The sequence below is a fragment of the Melanerpes formicivorus genome, unplaced genomic scaffold (assembly GCF_026170545.1).
Source record: "Melanerpes formicivorus ecotype bairdi unplaced genomic scaffold, bMelFor1.0.p_v2 SCAF_22, whole genome shotgun sequence".
Lineage (NCBI taxonomy): Eukaryota > Metazoa > Chordata > Aves > Piciformes > Picidae > Melanerpes > Melanerpes formicivorus.
In genome coordinates, this window is record NW_027142374.1 from 9,358,231 (window position 1) to 9,372,742 (window position 14,512).

A 14,512-nucleotide genomic window follows, 5' to 3' on the forward strand; every position below is an offset into this window, starting at 1 on the left:
ATGCCATATGAGAAAATATCATTCAGGCAATTTACAAAGCATCTTTGCAGAGCATGAAGATCATCTATGAAGAGCATAGAACCTGGACAAGCCCCAGAATGCAAACACCACCCCCTTTGTTTACTTCTAGTGTAAGACAGCAATGTTTATATGGGAGGGTTTAACCAATATTGTGTTGTTAGTAGCATGCCCTCTCAAAAAAAAAAAATAATCAAAACAAAACAATTCTGCAGTTGTTTTTTCACATTTGGTGTAAAAAAAAAAAACAACCAAAAAACTAACAACAGCTGTTTATCCCTTCCTCTGGCCAATAAGGAGAACAGGCAGGTCTTACAGAATGGAGCTGTGAGAGCTGTGCTGCAGGCAGGGATCTTTATATTTAACCTCCACAGTGGCTGTAAGAAGATGTTTTGAGGAAAAAGAGGGTTTGTGCTGCAAGCCTCTGCTGCTGATGCATTTGAAAACAGTGCTGGCCATTACATTTTCATAACTTGTGGATCTTCTTCTCATACTTTTCTTTGCATAATAGTTCTTAGTTGTTTTTTGGGAGGTTCCCACACACCAAAAAAATACTAAATCCTTGAGCCACACTTTTTACTCCAGATTGGGCTGGAATCATATTTGACATCTCTACCAACAAAGTAGTCAACCAGGATCACAGACGGAAACACTCAGAATAAAGCAAGGGCTTGGCTGCATCTCTACTGTATGCCACCATTGGTTGTGTGAAGCAGTCATGCCCTCCTCATGAGCAGCTTTTAGGTAGCATTTCAAGTTGTTAAATGTTAGTTATGTATAAAATTGATTTTGCTGACACTTTAGCTAAAGTATTGACCAGACTTTTCCTTGAATGAAATCATTTACATGCAAAATCTGGCATGCCTCAGGTACTTTCACAGGCTGAATAAAGGCCAGCCCAACCTGGATGTTGCATTGAGGGAAAGTAACTTTTCAGTTAATTCTTCATTTCAGATCAATGTAGGGATCAGTTACCACATGATTCTCAGAAATTGAGAAGACAGGCAAGAGTATGCATAGGGCAAGAAAAGAGCTGGCAATGATCAGTAATATATGAAAATCAATAAGCAGCATATCTGTGGAAAAAAAACCAAACTTAATTCTGGGTTTTGACTTCAAAAGATACATGCTTATGCATGTTGTGTGCATCTGATGGACAGATAAATATCAAATGTCTGTTCTTGGATGCAAACTGATAGCCTGAAAGGAACACTTCTAAATAACAGTGTGAGTTTTCAAGTTAACCCAATCTTTGTCAGTCCAAGTTTCCCTAAATAAGTTCAAAATAAACTTATTTCAGTTATTAATATTAGCTGTAGGATGGTTTATGATCCATCTTTTGCAAAGTTACATACAAGTTTAAATATCAGACTTGATTAAACATTACAGTGGTATGCCTTTTTCATGGGAATTTATTTTCCTCTCAGATCACTTGCCATAGATACATACTCTTCAAAAGGATCTGGATTTTCTTCTTTACCCCAAACAGTTATTATCTTGTGGGAAAGGAGTCATGTTTCCCATCTTTCTATAGCCAGAGGTACTTCCTCACATCTCAGTGCATGTGCCCATAGAACAGCCTCAGTTCCCACTGTCTACAGCCGGTCTCCCATTTGGCACGCTATCTGCCTAAGCTATAGAAACCCTCAGTCCTAATACTGATCTGACAGTGGCCCACTCAGCATGGGGACATCTCAGCTTTGTATTCTTTACATAGAACCTCTATAATTCAGTGAACCCACTGAATTCCTGTAGGAAATAGATGTGTAAATTTAAAACAGCTAATCCATGTACAGATGTGAGCCTGCCCCCAGATGTGTGAGGTTAAGTGGTTTGCTGTCCAAATCTGTGTGATAAAACATTGGCAGTTTTAAGATTAGAATTTAGGGGGGGTAGGGGTGGCAGGGGGCTGTTTTTCTTCAAACCTAGGTCTTAGTCCTGTACTACATTGAGTTTCATCACTGCAAAAAGTACTATGCTTTTTTTTCATCTGATTCTATAGGAGTGGAAATCCTACCCCCACCTCCAAGGAATTCAATTCACGTGATTCAGATAAACACCATGGAAGGCAATTTATGCTATAAACATGTTTCAAACAAATGATTTCAGCAATGAAAGAAAGTGTTTAAGGTGGACATTTTTCAGCAAATACTCTGGTCCTTGCAGTGCTTTTAATGGTAGTAAATTTTACATGAACACTTACTTTAAAAGCTTTTTGGTGTAATATAAATGATGCACTCGTTATCTCAAAGCTGTCAAGACAAAATCTAATATTTGTAAGCTGCTTGAACAGGAATTTTGTTTTATGCTCGCTATGAATGAAAATGGGCCTTTTACTGCTTCTGCACCTAATTTATATGTTGAGATGTGTCCTGCAGAGTGAGGTGAAGATGCCATTCATTTTAGATTCAACTGATTTGGTTTTTGTTTTTTTTCCTTTGTGCACAACTCTCTGAATAAACAGAAGTCCTGGATGACTGCTCTACTAATTGCAATGGGAATGGAGAGTGTATCTCGGGACACTGCCACTGTTTCCCAGGATTTCTTGGTCCTGATTGTGCAAAAGGTAATCTCATACTAACTGACCCACAGCCCATGACAGGGATCATGATGATTGTGTGTGACTGCTGGGCTGGCAAAAATTCTAAGTGATTAAAGGAGCTTAAATTCTTTTTTCCAGCCAGGTGGCAGATACAGTACAAGCACATACATAGAAAGTTTCTTTATGCTGTGCTTGAGCTAAGATGCATCAACCACTTCTCTCTCCCTGACTTTCAGAGTTAATAGGTTCCTCCATCCCTCTTTGCAACTGCTCTGTGATTATAAAATACATTCTTTAATAAGTGTGTTAGCTTAGTATAACGTTTTCTGTTATTTAAAAGTGACAAACAGTTTCACTTTGGAGAAAATTGCCTAAGTAATTTAAATCTTTTCCAACCTGGTTAATTCTATTCTATTCTATTCTATTCTATTCTATTCTATTCTATTCTATTCTATTCGCTTCTGTGGTCTTAACTTGGATAGGGTGTAGGAAAAAAACATTGAAGACGTTTAGAGCCTATTTTCTGGGGGGGGAAAGAGGGTGAGGAGAGGAAAAAAAATCATGCTTGGAAGATTGGAAGTGATCTTATTTCTGTTCCAGATATTTCTGTCAGTGTTTACTATACATTGTCTACTGGCATATGATGTCTGGAAGGCCTCATGTTTTTCCAGTGTTTCCTCAAATTTAGGATTATCTATAAGAGCTTGATTGTGTCAGAAGTTAATACTAGATTGTAAAACTAAGCTTTCACATCACTTGTTTATGTGCAGATCAGTAGTGGCTAAAACTACAGTAACATTGTCTGCTTAGAAGAAAAGAGCAACTTCTTGCTTCAGTTTACAGGGAAGAAATATTTATCTTACTGAAAATCATAAGCAGGCATCACTGCAAGTTTTCTGCAGAGGCCAAATCGTCAGAGGGAATCATTTTTATCCTCTAAGATATGCCATTTCAGATCAAGATTAAGGTATACGATTGAACAGACCGAGTTGATGAGGACATGCTATTTCTGCTGCGCTCCCTAGTTCAAAACATTTCGGCCTGTCATAACCCTTGAATCCAATGGAGAATCGGGGGGCTGGAGTGAAAAGCAGTTTTACAGACCAATAAATGCAGGAAAAGTTACAGAGAGTAACAACATTAAAAATGTTCATCTGCCACCTTTAGATTCCTGTCCAGTGCTGTGCAGTGGAAATGGAGAATACGAGAAAGGTCACTGTGTGTGTCGAAATGGGTGGAAAGGACCGGAGTGTGATGTGCCAGAAGAACAGTGTATTGATCCCACTTGCTTTGGCCACGGCACCTGTATCATGGGCGTCTGCATCTGTGTCCCTGGATACAAAGGAGAGATTTGTGAGGAAGGTTTGTGAAGTTTCCCTCTCTATTTCCCTCTCTATAGTTCGGGAGTTTGATTTTTGTCTTTAATCTCCACACCTGTTTTAAGGTAGTTAAGAACTCCCATGGATGTGAGAAGCTTGCTGTGAAGCAGTACTGGTTTGATCAGAAGCACCTTTACTTTATCTTAGTGATGTTAAGATAGAAAATTATCAAAGCTTAAGGTGTTTGAGTCTTGGTGGCAGTAGGTGGTAACTGATCACATAATTTCCGAGAGTTGACATTTTTATTCTAAAATATTTAAATAATTTAGTATTTCCTCATACAACGATCAAACAATTGTAGTGTGGACACTCCTCTGAAATACTCATTTTTCCTTTTGGTCCAGGAGGACTATAGTTCTTGGATGATTTCTGTTCCCTCTTTCCACTTAATCTCAGTAGAAGGACAGAACTAGACGGAAGATTTTGCCTTTCAGCAAGCAGTGTATTCTTAATCCTTAAAGAGTTTCCCGGAAAGCATCGCAGCAAGGAAGGATTCCTTTTTTTTTGTGGTTTGTTGGGTTTTTTTGGTGAAAGTTGTGAGACCATCTTGCCTTGATTTGTCTCCACTTTTCTTCTCTCAGGCTCCATATACTTTTTTCAGGAAGGGTGGCTGATGTCCCCAGTCTCCCTTGCTGCCAGTAACCTCAGTCCCTTAGCACATACTGTCACAGAGCCTGTGCAGATTTTTGACTCAGCCAAAAGCTCAGGGTAGGGCAGTCAGAAGATCATTTAAACAAAATATGATGTGGTGGTTCTCCAAAGTAGTCAGAAGACTGTAATCAGCTGTTCTCTTTCTTCATTCTGTTAAATCTCAGATTTTGTTCTGTGAAGAACATACTGACAATATAAAGCCAGGGGAGCAGCAAACAGTTTCAGTTTACCAGAGCATATTGTATAATTCTGTTGTCATATGTCAGTTTTACTGTGAGACTGCTAAACTGGCATCCTTTTAGGCTTGGCTAATAAAAAGTGGGAAATTCTGAGTGTAAGTTAACTGCACTTTTGCTGGTTACAGTAGCAATCTGTCTCTGCCCTTATCTATAGAAAGAAGCAGCTGCTGTTTGCTGCTTAGCATTTCTGAGATAGCTCATCAGCTTTGACTTCCTTCCCCTGTGCATAGCCTCAGAAAGCAGAACTCTTCATGCTTCCCCTGATTTGATGATTTTTCCACTAGTCCCCTTAGCCTGAAGCTAGTGACGGCATACTTTGTGCTTCCTGCTATATGGATTTTAGGTAATTCTTTCGAGTAGTATGCGGCAGAAGGGTTTTTTTGTGTGGCATGAATTCTCTAGTCAGAAAAATGTCCAGGATGAATTTGATGGAGTTGACATGCCAGGTACAGTTTTTTAAAGGAGGGATCAAGAGAATGCTTCTGACATACTCTATTGTTGGTAGTTTCAAAAATGGACAAACCCAAGAAATCCCAAATGGGAAAAAGCAAGTAATACACAGATTTACTCACCAAGGCCATGATGCCCAACAAGCCTGTAGCTGGTGAGAGGCTGACTGCTGGTTTCAGTTGCTTTGTTATGTGGCATAAAATGATGCTTTAAAAGGGTTAAAAAAAATAACAGCTGAGAGAAATGTATTCAGACAGCTATTGAAACTATGAGTGTGAAAGCACTGGATTTAAAAAATAAGAGACATATTTAATATTGTTTTAAAAGTGGGATTTTGTAGAAATAGGGTGGATTAAACAAACCTGTGCAGCCAGGCATAGTGAGTTCTTGTTGTAACAGTGTGTGCGCGACCTGACTGCTCAGGTTACTGTATTGTGCAACATAACTTGTGCCTCAGTGGAAGTAATTCTGTCAGGAATTCAGATTACATTATTGCATGTAAATATGAGTTTAGTATTATAGCAGTATTGTTAACATAGTAAACATAGTAACAGATGTACTACCCAGGGAACATCAGTAGCTACATGTATCCATTGCTATGGGAGTCCTTTGAATTTGTCCTGTCAGATTATCATTACTAAACTGTTTATGGAGTCACTCAATTAATTATAAAAGATCAGCAAAATAAAGAGCTGTCTCAGGATGAGAGAAAACTGCTGATTATTTTCTGTCCTACGCTTACCAAGATATGTGTTGTCCAGAAGCAGATTCCCTTCTTTCAGTGTTACATTGTGCTGTGCACAAGCCTGGGAGGCTGAAAAAGATACAACATAAATCTTAAAATAAGATCTCGAATGGGTGGCATAGGAGCTCAATAGATAAAGCATCACTTCTTTATTTGTAGGTCAGAAGGTCCTATAAACTGGAGGCCATTAATCTCTGCAGCTGAAGTATTTAGTCTTCGCTTAGTGAGGCAGAGAGCATCTCTTCATTTGTGTGGCATAGAATACTGTTTGTGAAGCTTACAATTTAATTATTAACACAGTACTTGTGCTGATTCTTGAAAAATACATACAAGAACTTTCAGAGTGTCTCTTTAACATTCGTCTCAAGCATGATCTAACATGCATAAGCTTTTGGCTAATTGTTTCCTGTGCTCAGACCCCACAAATCCTCTTCAGCTCTGCAGACCTCCTGCAGCCTCCAGAGAAGGCAGGCTGTGTTCTGCTTCAAATCTGTCTTGTTAAAGAAATGCTGGGGCTTTATGAAAGACTATGTTGATCATACAGGACTAACCAGCTGATTTAAATTCTCCTACAGATCTCCTGAATTTTTCACTAGGAATAGTTTAATCCAAATTGAGAACAAATTTAGCTTTTTGTCTGTTGGCAAATTGTTCATCAGTACGTTATGACTTTTATGAATCTGTTCATTATCTGCAATTGCCCAGCACATACTTTTTATGAGTGTATGAGAATTTTTTACAGCAAGCATTCAGTCAGAGATACATTGCTCAGGGTTAGTGGTTGGCCTTTTTTTTTGTATCAAATTTTCAGCTGTAGAGATAGCTTTCCCCAGAAAGATGAAAGGAAAAAAATCTTTCTGTTCCCAGATGTAAATAAAACACAGAGCACAAATACCAAATGGAAACACAATGCACAGTTGTAAAAGTAATTACTAGTTGCTTGAGTTCTTTCCCAGCCCTTCTACTGAAGCACAGACTTCACTGACTTGAACCAATAGAGCTGTCTTGGGAATCTGAGTTTTAAAAATAAGTGTCCGTGACAAGCAGAATAATGATCACTGAAAATCTACATGCTTGTCTTTTTTCTTGGTTTTGGCTTATATTTTTGCACAGATATCATCATAGACCTTTTTATACTTGTGTTTGATAGCATCATAGAATCATACAATGAATAGTTAAGGTTAGAAAAGACTTTTAAGGATAATCAAGTCCAACTGCTCTCTGCCAAGTCCACCACTAACCCATCTCCCTCAGCACCACTGCTACATGTTTGTCAATGCCTTCAGGTGCAGTGATGCTACCATTTCCTTAGCTTGTTCCAAGGCTTGACAACCTTTTTGGATGAAGAAATTTTCCTGAATGTCCAATCTAAACCTCCTCTGGCACAACGTGAGAGTGTTTCCTCTTGTCCTATCAAAACATCATTTCAAATCAGATGTTTACACAAAATCACCAAATTCATCTGAATCCTCCTGATTATGTATTTTTCGAGGAAACTAGTATAAAGGTGCAAGCTTTATGCTCTAAACTGTATATTCCTGCTTTTGCTTTGCAGAAGACTGCTTGGATCCAATGTGCTCTGGTCATGGTGTGTGTGTTCAAGGGGAATGCCACTGTTCCACAGGCTGGGGTGGGGTGAACTGTGAGACATCACTTCCCGTGTGCCAGGAACAGTGCTCAGGGCATGGGACTTTCCTCCTGGACACAGGACTCTGCAGCTGTGAACCACAATGGACAGGCCCAGACTGTTCAACAGGTATGATGAAGATTATATTTTTTTAATACTTCCTATGCTTTGTGTTTGAGCTGTGAAAGAAGGTAGTTATTGTTACTGTGCTAGTATGATTTTAAAGGGCAAGGTAGGGATGAATCAGGGATGCTGTGGCATGGCACTTAATGGGCTGTCAGCAACTGGCTTTACGTTGACAAGGACAGAAAGGCTTTTTCTCAGTGACAAGAATGTTGACTGTCTGATTGTGTGACAGCAAGAATAGTAGTCCTGCAAAAAATGAGGCTGTCTCCTGGCATTGTTTGGAGTTAAGCATGGCTTTCACCTGAGATGTTGAGCTCTCACCAGGCTCCTGCAATAAGGAAATCCACAACTCTGAGGGGCTGGGAGTATATTAAAAAAAGGCAGTTGAAATGCAGTGACTGATGAGTAAGAAGGCTCTGTCAAAAAATCTTTAAACAAAAATGACCATCCATTCTCTCATGCTGGGATAAAAACTCTTCTCTTTCTTAGAGGGCCATCAGGGTTTGAGTCCACTGAATTTGATTAAGAGTTGAAATGGATTTCCTATGTGCTTTGTTCATTTACATTTCGTTTTCTTGAAATGAATGCACTTTGGTCATTTTACTCTGTAATGGACCATGTCATTACCAATGTACCTAGTACAATTTTTTTCCCCCATAAAGCTCACAAAACTGGTATATGAGATAACTAGCACATCCCAGCCCAGAATAGACACAAGTGATAGATTTGTGGAATGCTGTGGAGTACAACCAGTGGTCCAAGCCACCAGTTTTTCTTAGAAATCATCATTCAAAAGAGCACTTGGAACAGCACACATTTCCATTCAGACCTTTAAAGTGTATGGTTACAATCTTTAAGCTGGAACTTATGAAATGTCCCCCTCCCAGGTAACCTTTTCAGCAACAAAATATTGAGTTTCAGTGTTTGTTGCGAAGACCCTGCATTCTTTGTACACTCCAAAATGAATGCATGTAATTTTAGTCTGACATGGTTAGATGAGGTACCTGTTTTGATAAGAATTGAGTTTTTATTAGCTTTCAGTAAAAGCACAGTTGCTTGCATTTTTGTCATGTATTTTATTGTGTGTTACAAATAGTCCTTGAAGGTTAGTAGTAATAAAGTAGTATTTTCATTAATGAAGCAAATCATTAGGAAAGGTGCTAGCTATGTACTGATTTTTTTTTTACTCACAAAATATGCAAACTAATTCTGTTCTAATACAATGTTATTGTAGCTCAGAAAGAGATGTTAATCTCCAATAGGTCTCTTGTGTCAACTGCATGGGGCAATTAGTTTTTAAGTAAGGAAACAAAGAGCTAATTAGCAACTGCGGTGAAGCGACTTTTGTGTGCTTAGGATCAGAGTTTTCCTGTTTGTCTTGCCTCTAATACTGTTTTGATTAATATTTAGAACTTTTTTTATTACCTCCATTAACCAGTAGGAAAAATATCTTACTTCATCCCCGCTGTCTTCTGAGTTATCAGAGGATGCTTTTACAACCACCAACAGGCATCTCACTTTATAGCTAGATACTTCAGATTTCTCCTTTCAAATATATCTTGCTTCATAGGTGTTAAACTAGATTCAGGATTGTTGAGACAATATGATGAGTGTTAGACTGAAGCACAGATGTTCATTTTTGCTCAAGACTTTCTTCCTAGACTGCTGTGCTGTGCAAGTAAAGCATGATTTTAGTGAGGAAGGGAATCATCAAATGGGGAAGTCAACAAGGTCAGAATAAATGAGCCGTCATATGCGAATGGAAAAAATCATAAGGTTCTGAACAATGAAGACGATGAAAAGGGTAAACCACAGGCTTCTTGTCTGAAATCAGACAACAGGGAAGCTTTGCAGCTGATAGACGAGCAGTCTCTCAGCCTGCCTCAAACCCTTGCACTTTGCCAACATCTCTGTACCGCATCGTCAGTACTGTGAAAAATTGCCTTTCTGTATCACCTTGAGGAATATAGGCTCCTGTCCTCATGATTTCTGTATTCTCCAGCAAATCTCAAATACTTTCAAAGTAAGAAGATACATTAAGTTTTATGTTTTTCCTAACAAGAAATTAATGTATCTTGCTGTACTTCAAAAAGGAGATATAGCAAATGTGCTATAATGGTTTTAGGTGTGTTAACCCAGCTACACTGTCACCTGCCTGGAGAGGGATGAGCCATCTCTATAATTCCCTCCCTGCCCATCTCTAGCTCTTCAAACAGTGAGAAGTTCCCTTTTACTAGCAGTGGACTGGAGAAGGACAGAAATCAATGTGGAATGGAGGGATGAAGGGTGACTGTGTGATCCATTGATATCCTGAAGGACTGCCAATGTTTGGAACCCCAGCTTGAGATCTGAAATAATTCATGGATTTTTGAAGCTAGAAAAGTTCATGGTGTTCATGCTGTTTGATTTTCTGTAGGACATGTACCAAAAAAACCCCATCCTTCTGCTTGACACTCAGAATTTCTATTTAGTTTTTAGAAATTCAGCCTTCTCACAGAGACTGAAAATGAAGGCTGGTGTACCATGTCCTTAGGTAAATTGTTTCAATTATGCCTGACCCTCTCTGCTAAAAAGTGCACATTCTATTCTGAGTTTGAATAAGTGAAAACTTTTAGCATTGTGTTTCTTTCTGTGAGGTAAAAGACTGTCAAATTCTTTGTCAAATTCATTGTGGTTTTGTCCTTAATGTTTTCAGAAAGAAACCAATATTTTAAATCCATTTGCATCACACAATGCTGCATGCACACACCTTCCTCTCTCCACTACCACCCCTTTCTCTGTCTCTTTATCTCTAACTCCACCTCCACAAAAAGAATAATGCCAGGAAATGCATTTATATATTTCTTGGAGTTTGGGTAGGCTTTTGGGGAAGTTTGACTGACCACATAAAGTAGAATAGAATAGAATTAGAATAGAATAGAATTAGAATAGAATAGAATTAGAATAGACCATGTTGGAAGAGGCCTTCGAGATCATCGTGCCCAGCCTATCACCCAACAGTAATCAACTAAACCATGGCACCAAAGCACCCCATGAAGTCTCCTCTTAAACACCTCCGGTGATGGTGACTTTGGGTTTTTTTGTTGGCGGTTTGTTGGGGTTTTGGGGTTTTATTTTTACTGCTTTGTTAAAAAATTACACCAAGGGAACACTGATATTTAGAGTTTCAGTATTCAAAGGTCCAAAAAAAGCCAAAAGAAAATACCTGCACATTAACTAACTCATCTTTCCTGTGTTTCCTACAAAACAGGTTTCATTTTTCACACTTACAGAAATGCCTTTTTGCTAAGCATATATGGCTTGATCATCCAAGCAGTTACCTGCTCTCGTGTACACTTGCTTTTCCAGATAGTTGCCATACTAAAGACAATGTCTTCTCTAACCTACAAGACAGTTCAGATTTTCCCTGAAGCTGCATGTTGACAGTGTTTTGATACAGCAAACACTGAGCTGTGACACGGTTGACTTAATCAGCTGGTGTGAAGTGGCTAGTGTTAAAAAGGTGTCATGTGTATGTATTTTTATATATAAATACATATTATACATTTATATATAAATATAAAGAGGGAGCACATGCCCAAAAGCACAGAGCACTGGAGAAAACTGGATTTATTTCTAGTCTTCCTTCACATGGGGCATGGTTTCTAAAGGGACTGGCAAAATGAGAAGGTCATTGCTGTGATCCATCTAAGTATTGCAGAGTCCATCTTGGAGACTTCCACATAGGAATATGAATTCTGGTATTAGTCCCTTTTTTTGTGTCATCAACTATATGTCTTGGGTTGCCCATTGAACTTTTGTAGTGCTTTCTTTGAAGACCTTTTTCTTTGGGCCTTATGTATGTTCTTAAGGAATCAATTTATTCAATAGAATAGATTAATTAACCAGACAACATCAGTACTACAAAGGCTAGCATAATTAGGCAGCCTCAGTATGTGTTCATATTTGAGCATTACTCTTTTGTCTGAAAAATAACTCCAATGTTAGAAGCAATTCTTACCATATCCTCCATATAACTAGTCCACAGTCCATCTGACTTACTGCTCTATTTCAGCTGTCCTGCATGATCTATGAGTTTGAGTATCTTTCATGTATGAGGATCAGTAGGAAATCAGGCATCTCTGTAGCATTTCTACAAAGCATGCCGTTAACAGCTATGAGCTGAGAAGAGCAAGTGCTTGCTGACAAAATCATGGATATCCTCTTCATTACACCAGCTTCTAGCCAAGAGTGATAATTCTGAAGTGCTTCAAGATCTTACTGTTATCATCAGAGGCCTAAGGCCAGGAGCCTTCTACAGTTTGACATAGACTTGCTCACTTTCTTTATAGTGGTTTGATTCCCAAAGTATTTCCAAGACCAAAAGAAACAGCCACAACCCTGTCACAGTTCCACACTGCCAAAGACAGTTTTGGCTAGTCAACACAGATGTCCAGCATAGTCTAAGCTCTGATCTGTGAACTGCCAAAAACTGGTCTGAGTTCACTACCTTCAAATACTCTCTACTGTATCCAAAGTGACCAGTTGCTGTCCCTTGAGATCCAGAAAAGCCTCTTAAAGAATTTCAGAACAGCTATCATGATGTGTTCTCCTCTCGTTTGAATTGATTCTTAATAAGAGCAGCTCCGTATGTCTTGAAATTTGTTCAGATATAATATTGCTAATCCTGCACTACTTGTAGGACACAACCTGTGCTGATTTTTTATTCAACTCTGTTAAGATCCATCCTTTCAATATTCTTAGCTGGATATCTGTTACAGACATACTGGCTTCTTTCTACCCTACGAAATTGGACTTCAATCAAAAACCACTTTCTTTTGTTAGCTCAGATTGCAATTTGTCTATCCCAACGATGATGTGGTTTTCATTCAGGGTTTGCCTTGCTGCTTATGTGACTATTTGTAAAAGTTCTTCCTATCAGCTAACATTCAGAAAGATAATACGCTTCTGCTTCCTTTGCTGCCTTTAAGCAGCATCAACTGAATTTCACTCTGAAAAGCATGACCAGTCTTTAGCCACACCAATCAAAGCAATATTGATGGGTGTCCTTTCTACAGCCATATGTGACATCAGGATTAAAATAAAAAAAACCCCACACCTTTTCTCTATGCCTAAGATTTGGTTTATTGCATGCACAAGATCAAAGTGCTTTAATTGTTCTAGATGATTATACACGGATATGTATTTACCATGAGGGAGATGGATTAGCCTGTGTTGCCAATTTGCCAACTGGCATGAATACTGAAGGTCAAACCCAAGCCTTTCACTGCTTCAAAATTATACCAATGTCAGAAATTTGTAAGAGAAGCAGTACAGAGTTACTCAAGCTGAGTTCTTCCAGATGCTGTACCATGGGCATAGCTGTCATAATTCCAGTTGCAAGGATCAGTGCTGAAGCCATTACTCAGGTAATCAACCTGACCTTGCTGCTGTTAGCTGTGCTGTAATCTACACTGAAAGGTACACAGAGATCTAGTGTCTTCTTCTACAGTAACTTCATTTCTTTAAATTGTTTTAGTAAGCTGTCCCTTGGAAAGTCATTCATCCCACTTTCTGGAGTCTTTTTAGAATCACAGAATGCTTTAGACTGGAAGAGACCCTAAAGATTGTCTAGTTGTAACCCCCCTGCCATGGGCAGGGGCACCTTCCAGTAGACCAGGCACCTTCCAGTAGACCAGGCACCATCCAAACTAGCCTTGAGGACTTCCAGGGAAGGGACATTCACAGCTTCTCTGGACAATCTGATCCAGTGTCTCAGAACCCTCATAGTGAAGATGTGAATAGACAACAGGGATTTAATATTTTGTGCCAAGTGATTATAAAATACTTTTTGTGAAAGCTACCTGTGTTGGAAAAGGTCATTTCTGAGTCATACTGAATCCAGTTATGATGGTATGTGAAAATCTATTATTCAGACCATCAACATATGGTTCAGTTGACCCGTGCAGTATGGGGGTGATTTACTGCATACATGACAAAATAATATAGTTGGATAGTTGACTCATAATACAGTATTCTAATGTCACCAGAACTTCAGTGTACTCAACTTTCTACTACTGTGGATCTTTGTTGCTTTATTTATAGGCTGTCATCCAAAGTCCCTTGATGTTAATGAGTCATCTCCCTTTGAGGTGTATCGGCAGTGCTTTTGAGAAAGACAAAATCAAACTTGTGAGTACTGAGTACTCATGTCAGGTAGAAGGGAAGCTCTATCTAATTAAAGGTGCAGCATCAACAAACTGAACAAAAAGAAATCATCTTCTACTCTCAGATTGACACCTTTAACATGGAGCTTTGAGATTAAGGGAGTGAAATATCCAAAGAGAATGGATGACAGAGTTGTTCAGTGGGGCAAAGCCTTGGTTGCATAAATTACTGTAACTGCGGTGATACCACCAGTGCAATCCCAGTGTGTTTCAGGTGAGAATCCAGCCCCAAGCTGCTAATTAATTGCAGCAATATACCTAAAATATTATAGACAGAAGTAATACAATCTGTGACAGGGCTGATGCCTCTGACATCTTGTCCTGTATTCATTTCTCTAGACTGTTCAGCCAAAGTAGGCCAATTTCTGTCCTCCTCACTCCAGGACATTTGTCATAATTCCACTGAATCCATTTATACCACTGAAGCAACCTAATTATGATTGGGAAAAGAATACTGGCAGTTTTTAGTCACAAAAACATTCATCCTAAAATGATTATATGGAGATAGTATATATTTAGCATATCTATT

The 14,512-nt window shown here is 38.8% G+C and overlaps 1 protein-coding gene across 5 annotated transcripts in view; it reads left to right on the forward strand.

Moving 5' to 3' along the window:
• The window catches only part of TENM1 (teneurin transmembrane protein 1), an 876,004-nt gene that overhangs the window by 742,688 nt on the left and 118,804 nt on the right, over positions 1-14,512 (forward strand). For all 5 annotated transcript variants that reach the window (XM_068152080.1, XM_068152079.1, XM_068152082.1 and 2 more), the window contains 3 exons: positions 2,483-2,584; positions 3,728-3,922; positions 7,580-7,780. In XM_068152080.1, coding sequence (XP_068008181.1) covers positions 2,483-2,584; positions 3,728-3,922; positions 7,580-7,780 — 498 coding nt within the window. The remainder of the gene's footprint in view (positions 1-2,482; positions 2,585-3,727; positions 3,923-7,579; positions 7,781-14,512) is intronic.